The 7,846-nt window shown below is 41.8% G+C and overlaps 1 protein-coding gene across 1 annotated transcript in view; it reads right to left on the bottom strand.

The window, feature by feature from the left end:
• The window catches only part of ESR1 (estrogen receptor 1), a 222,861-nt gene extending 215,415 nt beyond the window's left edge, over nucleotides 1-7,446 (bottom strand). The window contains exons 1-3 of the mRNA XM_023532162.1: nucleotides 7,217-7,446; nucleotides 4,645-5,216; nucleotides 4,039-4,139 (exon numbers count right to left, since the gene is read on the bottom strand). Of these exons, the coding sequence (XP_023387930.1) occupies nucleotides 4,039-4,139; nucleotides 4,645-5,146 (603 nt within the window). The 5' untranslated portion in view covers nucleotides 5,147-5,216; nucleotides 7,217-7,446. The remainder of the gene's footprint in view (nucleotides 1-4,038; nucleotides 4,140-4,644; nucleotides 5,217-7,216) is intronic.
• Between the last annotated feature and the right edge of the window lie 400 nt (nucleotides 7,447-7,846).

Here is a 7,846-nt window from a genome sequence, read left to right as displayed (position 1 = left end):
AATCACATCATCCATCAATTCACTGGCAGAGTTTAACATATAAAATAAAACTACTCGCTAACTTTGATGGAATGTCTCCTCTCTGTGAAATCCTTTACACTTTCACTTTGATTGCTTTGTATTCAAGAAGGGGATTTAGGGGTTTTATACAGTATCATTCTCTGGCGTATGCATCTTGGTTCTGCATACTTGTGGCCAATCTGTGTTTTCCTTTCTTCAATAAGCAAACTGAGACTTGGAATTCAATTAAATGACTTGTTCGCCTCTATCCATTCAATGTATCCCGGGCGAAAGAATATGTTTAGCATACTGCTCCTCTCTCCTGTGTTCTCCTAAAGTGGCATTAAAAATAATACTGAAGTCACAGGGTGGTGTTAGACGTATTATTTTTGTGCTGAGTACGCATTTTAGGAAACGTATAATTAAAATTCATATATTTCCTTGTGTAAAACTATTTCACATAATCAGGGTATTGACTTTTTAAAAATCTATCTATAAGATAAATATTTTTTACCATAAAACATGCTGCAAACAAATATTGCAGATGGTGATAAAGATTTTATTTAAATTTGACCTCCAAAAAAAAATAATTTCACATTATCATCAATCTGTATTTGTAATGAAAGTCCTGATCACTTAAATCTATTCCTCCCTATAGTTTTTTAGCTTACAAAATCACCAGAACAAATATTAACGTGTGAATAAAATGATAAAATAGTGAATGCACGCATAGTTTACATACCACTTTCATATATACTATCTGACTTGACAAAATTACTGTCTCATCATTAACAGAAAGTTCAACATCTTTTATGGTTTTTTCTGATACCTATTGCACCTGCCTTTATCTATATCTTGCCTGTCTTTTATAGCCTTGAAACAATCAGAAACCAAAATGCCGAACCTGAATATTCCCAAAATATGAATGTCATATCCTAAATACATTCACAAAAATAATCCTGGGACCCAAATTAACTGACTGTGAGAAAGGAGATTAGAATAAGTGCCAATTATCCTTCAGGGGCTTTCTACCAAACAGGTACAAGCCACATGGAGCAGGTGAAAATGAAGTGGAAGCTGAAGATGTGATTCCATTTTCAACCTAAAATACACTCATCCTCCAGGCCACATGTGGCTCCTTGAACTATTCTTAGACCAACACAAAGTGTCAGGTAAACAGTGACAATTTAACTGAATGAAAAAAGTAAGAACAGAAAGAGAGCTAAAATATCACCAAAATACAAGGAAAGAAATATTGGAGATTTGAAAATTAGCTGTTAGAATCTCTCCCTAGAGATGAGCCTTGTTTGAGGCTAAAACAAATAGTTTTAAATGATCATCAGTAGACAAACTAGTTATTCAAAACAATGCATACAGCCAGTATAATAGTATACAAATTACTAGAGCATTGACTTTGATGCAAAGGGTTTTTATATTTGTCAAGTAATTTGGAGAAGTAGGCAATATTTAGCCTTTAAGAATATTGTGTAATAAAACTGAAGTAAGCGTAAAGCATTAAAAAACTTATATGAATTTTAAAAATCATGGTGGATACAATTAAATTTCATCTTTAGTTTATTCAACCTGCCTAAGTTGATTCAACTCTAAAAAGGAACCGAAGATAAGATAACTTTTAGTTGCCTTCATCATGAAATTTTAGGTCAGACACAACCTGCAAAGTCACAGCTTGCTTATTTATAATTTTATTCCCTCTTAATAATGATTGGTTGGGACGTGTGATAATCTTTCTCATATTATTACACACCCAGGGAAGTTTCACCTGTTACATTTTTTCATACGTAGATATGACTGCATATTGTGGCCAATACAAGTAACCATAGCATCTTAATGCTGCTAAATTATGTGAACTGAACATAAATTCTCTGAACATCCCAGTGAGGCATTCAGGAGGACAAGCCACATGACAACATCATTTTAAAAATGGAAAAGTTAAGATTCAGAAATAATAAAGCTTAATCTAACTGACCTAAAGATGCCAGCTAATTTATGGGGAGAAATAAAATTAAGACGATCAAAATAGTTTTTTGGTTTACGCAAATGAAACAACCAGGCACTTACCTGATATTTTGTTTTCTACTAAACATAACATTTTAAGCCAATAGTTTTCAATTCTTTTTGACCTCAACCCACAGTAAGAAATATGTTTTATATCACAGCCCGCACACACAAGCATTTATAATTTAAAACAATTTTTCAGGAAACAAAAGCCACCCTACTAAATATTATGTGCTCTGATATTTTCTGTTATATTCTTTTCTATTTTATTCTTTTTTAAAAATGTTCTAGACTCACTGATCTGATTTCATATCCTCTGGGCCATAAAAAAGCAGTTTGAAAACACTACTTTTGGCCCCCAAAACTTTTAATAACTACTAAAGAAAACTAAGGTTTTCTAAAAGAGTCTAATCAATTTTTTCTTTTTTTTTTTTTTTAATCCAGAGTTATTCAAACAAGAAAGCTGAAAGGGACAAAAATATATACTAAATAACATTTAATAATAATATTAAGTAAACATTTGCAGAGATCCTTCACTTCCTTCCTGGGTAATAAGAGGCAGAATTCAAACAAAAGAAGAAGGATGTTACAGGAAATAACCCACAAAGAAAAAATCATTATAAAGCTGAATTTCCACAAAGAAATGTGTGAATTTTTTACTTTCTAAAAAAGTTCCGTGTTATTTTTGTATCATTCTAAAAGTACTTGAATATCATCTAATGCAAAAAGTTTAAGACGGGGCACATTACAGTGGTATTATTTGCCACTGGGATGATGAACGATTTTGAATAAAATGTGGTCCCCTTTTCTTTGACCATGTTCACTTTGTAATTATTAGCAAGGCAGTAAATAATCCACCGAGGAGCAGTCTCATTAGTGCCCATTGAAATTCAGTGGCATTAATTTGCAATAAAAGAACTGAAAATTAATGGGGAAAAAAATAGTTTCTGAGTCCATCATAAGGTTATGGAATTCACACTGTACCAGCGCCATCCTTCACATCGAGGAATTTAAGATGCATGTGAATTAGATGTAATCGCTATATTTTGTTCTAACGTTATTTAAAGTGAGATTTAAAAAAATTCTTTTTCTATTTTTATTTTAACCCTGAATTTAAAACAAGTGAAATGAATTTGAAATATGCTTTTTAAAGTTTTGTTCTTTTTAAAGTTTTTATAGTTTTGTTCGTTGTCCTTTAAGTAATATCTCATCTTGGACTTGTTTGGCCGTGGGATGCTCTAACCTCCTTTGAGTGGGCTGAAGGATATCGAACAAGTTCAGATCTGCCTTTCAGTATCCTGTGGGGTCAACCTGCACTTTCCTCGTTTCTTCTGCTATAAATCTCTGGAAATAAAACACAGAATAGAAAAAACGATCCACAGCTTGCAATACAGATGGGTCTGGGTGAGGGCGGAGGCTCCTCTGATATCGGTGAACAGTCAGGCAGTGCCTAACTCCGCAATGAGCCACGTGGGCTCCCTGAGGCCTCCCAAATCCACTCCAGGGCATCCCTCTCCAGTGTGTGCCTAGAGCACAGGTATTCGCCAGAAACACTTGCTTAAGCCCTCCCCAAGTCCATCAAGAGGAAAAGAGAGAAACTATCCAAGGGAAAATGAGAGGGAGGAGTGAGGAAGAAAGTATAATCTCTACTAACGGAAAAAATAAGGAGACAAAACATTTGCCACTTAAGTCACAAAAGCGTTCCAGTGTGTCCTGAACTGTCGACGCTTCTTCCACAGCAACTGAAAGGCGCAGAGAAACTGAACCCCGTCCCTATCCCCATGCGACCCCTGGGGCATTTTCTGCCTAGTGGGCCAGAAATATTTAGCTGCCAGGAGGGTGTTTCAAAACCCTCGTGCTTCGATATGGCATGTTTTAAACTCACAGGACACCTATAAATTTTCAGCTGTCATAAGTCATATGCCAGCAACCTGCTCCAACACGGACCCAGCCAGGTCTCAGAAATCAGAAACTTAAGACTCATCAACTCTCTGAGGAGTGCAGTTCAATAAAGCTCTGAACCTGGGCTGGGCAGGAGGAAGGTGTGAGCTCAGAATCGCTTCCCAAAAACTCATCATCGTCATCATCATCATCCATAGCATGCATTTTTCGAATCTGAAATTCTAGATGGAAGGAGATTTTGAGTACGTTAAAACAAAAATTTTAAATAATAATAATAACAACAACAGTAATAATAATTAGAACTGCGCTCCTCAACCGCAAACACCTCAGCTTTAAATACCGAGGTGGGACATTTACTAGGGACTCAAAGTGTCTTGTGTTTATTTGCTTTAGGGTGTCCCCCCCACACACACACACACAAATAAATGCTGTTTTGTAAGGTTTGCCAACACTTGTTTAGTTAGGAAGCCCACGAGGTTTCAGATCTGCCTCTCAGGCAGACAGTCAGAGGGTAGAGAATAAAAAAAAAAAATTTTTTTTTTTAAGCTACCGAGCTAGAGAATTTGACTCTCCAGCGCAAGATCCACAAATAACCCCTGGGCCCGGCTGCGTGCTGGCCCTCAGGTCTCCTGTCCAGAGGCTCCCGCCATCGGCTGCGCAGTGCCAGACTCACAGCCTGCGGCCCCCCTTTCCTCCCCTCTCCGCCCCCCACTCGCTCGCTCTTGCCCGCCAGGCGCGCGGCAGCCACCCAGACGTGGCGCAGCGGGCAGCGCAGGTACCTGTAGAAGGCGGGAGGGCCAGCCTCGCGCACCGCATAGCCGTTCGGCTCGTTCTCCAGGTAATAGGGCACCTGCTGGCCATGGGGGTGCAGGAAGGGCGAGAGCTGCGGTGGCTGGTGCAGCAGCACCAGCGAGCTCGGCGACACACTGTTAAGCGGCGGGAAGCCCCCCAGGCCATTGGCGCTGAACGCCGCTTCGGACCCTGGGCCGTAGGCGAGGCCGGACTGGCCGTAAACGGGCGCGGAGGCGACGGCCGCGGCATTGAAGTCATACGCGGCGCCCTCTGGGTAGTCGTAGACAGCGGGCTTGCTGCTGTCCACGTACACCTCGCCCAGGGGCCTCTCCAGGGGGATCTTGAGTTGCGGGTGGGTCAGCGGCTCCAGCTCATTCCCTTGGATCTGGTGCAGCAGAGCCATCCCGGACGCTTTGGTGTGAGGGGTCATGTTCATGGTCAGCGGACTCGAGCGAAGTGCAAACCGTCTTCCCGCATGGCAGATGGCTCAGCAGCCCATCGGCCACCTGAAAGAAGAACACAGCCCGCGGTTAGAGGCGGCGCAGCACACGTGCAGCCACGACTCGAGCAGTGGCCCTGTCGCGGGTGCCGGCGCGTCGGTCGCCTGGAGCCGGTCGGCGGGACTCGAGCAAGTGCAGCCCGGCGCGAGCGCGCTCCACCAACTTCCCCGACCCCGGCTCTCCAACTTTAAGTACGGGTCTCCAGGACTCATGTGCACTACGAAGGTGCTGGAAGCCGGCCAAAGACTGTTACCTTGCGCTGGCATTGGCTTAAACATCACTCCAGGCGCAACCCGTTTTGGAGCGATCCCAGAGAGCAGCTTCCCTGAACTTTACTTTACTTGCCGCTGCTGCATGGAGGCTGAATTTCACTGCAGGAGGGGGTGAGGGCGCAGAGGGAACTCCTAAAGGTGGCCCAGGGACGACGCAGTTTAAAATGAACTCGGAAGACTGATCCAGGGGCGAGTTTTCTACCGTGCTGCCTTATGTAGCCGGTGCCAGGCTCCAGGCTATCTCTGTTTGTGTCTCTCACTGCTTGATGCACTCTTCTCGTTGGCTGGACCATGTAGTGTGTACATAGAATGACCCTGGGGAGGACCACTCTGTAACTGAGATATGCGGGTAGAATGGGGTGTGCGCTTGCATATGCAGCTAAGTACAGACAACTCTATTTAGCCGCTGCAGCGACAGACCGCTGGGCGGCATCTGGGGGGCGGGGCGGAGATTCAAGGTGCTCACATAGGAAGAGCTGTACTTTGCAATTCGGGGAATGTTGCCGGACCTGAGTTTCCTTTTGCAAAACTCTTCCAAAGTGGTCTTTTCCTGTCACGATCTTCTGCGATTCTCCCAGCCCGACTTGTATGTTTGGGTTGGACCACAGCACTGTATTTGCTTCCATTAAGGAATTCTCATGTGAATGATGATTCATAAAAACCTCTGGGTAGGCGCACATAGGTGTTCATGCCTTCCACAGGTTATGCAACTAAAACTTTAGAAAACTGAATGTGAAATGTGACCTTTTCATACAAAAGTAACCTCGGGTCATTAACCACATCTTTGGCAATTATGTTACACTGTTGGTCTAACCAACAAATTTTAAAAATGCAATGATACATTTCTGTTCTTTAATTCTACAATTGGACCTTCTCCGCTCACATGGGGTAGGATATGCAGGATCAAATATCCAGATGAAAAACAGAAAAAAAGTTTTGAACTGAATTCAAAGCTAAGCACACACACCCTATATAATGTATGTGTATATGTATGTGTATGTACCAACGATATGGTAGTATATTGTGTGTTGTGTACCCATAATCTTGGATAGTTTATACTTTTTAATAAACTTCCTTTGCCCAGCCTAATAGACTCTGATATGAAAATCTGATACAACCATTAATACTTTGATTTAATTACTATCCCAAACACGCAACAGAGTACCTAACAAAATGTTTGTGGCATACATAAATAAATGCCAATGTTGCTGTTACTAATGGTAACATTTTTGGATATTTTTATACTAATAAATGAACATTTTACCTAATTGTTATGAGACAGACCATTTGGGGACAACATGCAGATGTAGCTGATTTTATATGAAGCCAAAACTGAACTTATCATCAATAACTATAGATTGTAAGCAAAAAAAGGGTTAAAACCACATTAGGTGAATCACGGATATATCTCTTTATGGCCAGCAACCATTACTTTCCAAAGCAATTTCTTTGCAGATGATTTCGTTTCCGTAAATCACACTTTCAATTTTCAAATGTCTTTTTTTAAACACATGCAAAAGCACTTCATAGAGCTCTTAAAAATCTGAACCTGCTAAATTACGTATAAATTACACAAAGAATGCTACAAGTCCTGAAAGCAAAAGGAGATACACACAAAAACCCATGAAAACAGCAAATCTTCATCTCCTTTCTAGGATACAGACGCTGGCCAGAAAGGTAAGTTGCTTTCTCAAAATGCTAAAGCTACAAAGAGAGAAATCAAAACAATCCTACCCTGCTGGATCAAGAGCATCTTTCCAGAAAGGTTCCATGGGCTCGTGGAAGTCAAGAGCTGAAACAGTGAGAATGAAGGGATGTGCTTGCATGTGCGTGTGGCTCCGTGTGTGAGCGAGGCTGAGCATGTGTGGATGTGTTTGTGTGTGGAATGGCAGGGATTCGGGAAGCAGCCAGTAGGCAGGGCACTTGGCAGCCCCTCCCGGCAGACACGGCAGCTGGGCTGCTGCACAGAGCTGGATGAATGGCAGTGGGGAGTGAGGAGAAGCTTGCTGTCTGCTCTTGGAGAACAGGGTAGCACAGCCAGAATCAGCATTCTTGGGGGAAAGCAAAACTCCAGTCCCCTTTGCTCCTTATCATTGGAACCCAGCAAGTGACCCATGCTTTCTGCTGCCATCCTAAGCAAGAGAGAAAACAGGCTTGCTTTAAATCATAGGCTTATGGCTAAAATAGAATGCCAATCAAAAGTGTATGGATATCAAGTTTTAAAAATGTGACATACGCGGTTTTTCCTGAAGAATATAATTTAACAATAAAAGCCTTTTGGGATACACTTGGACCAAATGCCTTGCTGGCCCCAGCCCCGGGTCTCTGAACAGACACACTATTGCCATGCCTCCGATTGCACCA

Source organism: Pteropus vampyrus, unplaced genomic scaffold, assembly GCF_000151845.1.
Source record: "Pteropus vampyrus isolate Shadow unplaced genomic scaffold, Pvam_2.0 Scaffold78, whole genome shotgun sequence".
In the NCBI taxonomy this organism is placed as follows: Eukaryota; Metazoa; Chordata; class Mammalia; order Chiroptera; family Pteropodidae; genus Pteropus; species Pteropus vampyrus.
Note: the sequence above shows the minus strand (reverse complement) of the source record. Positions and strands in the feature narration are given on the sequence as shown.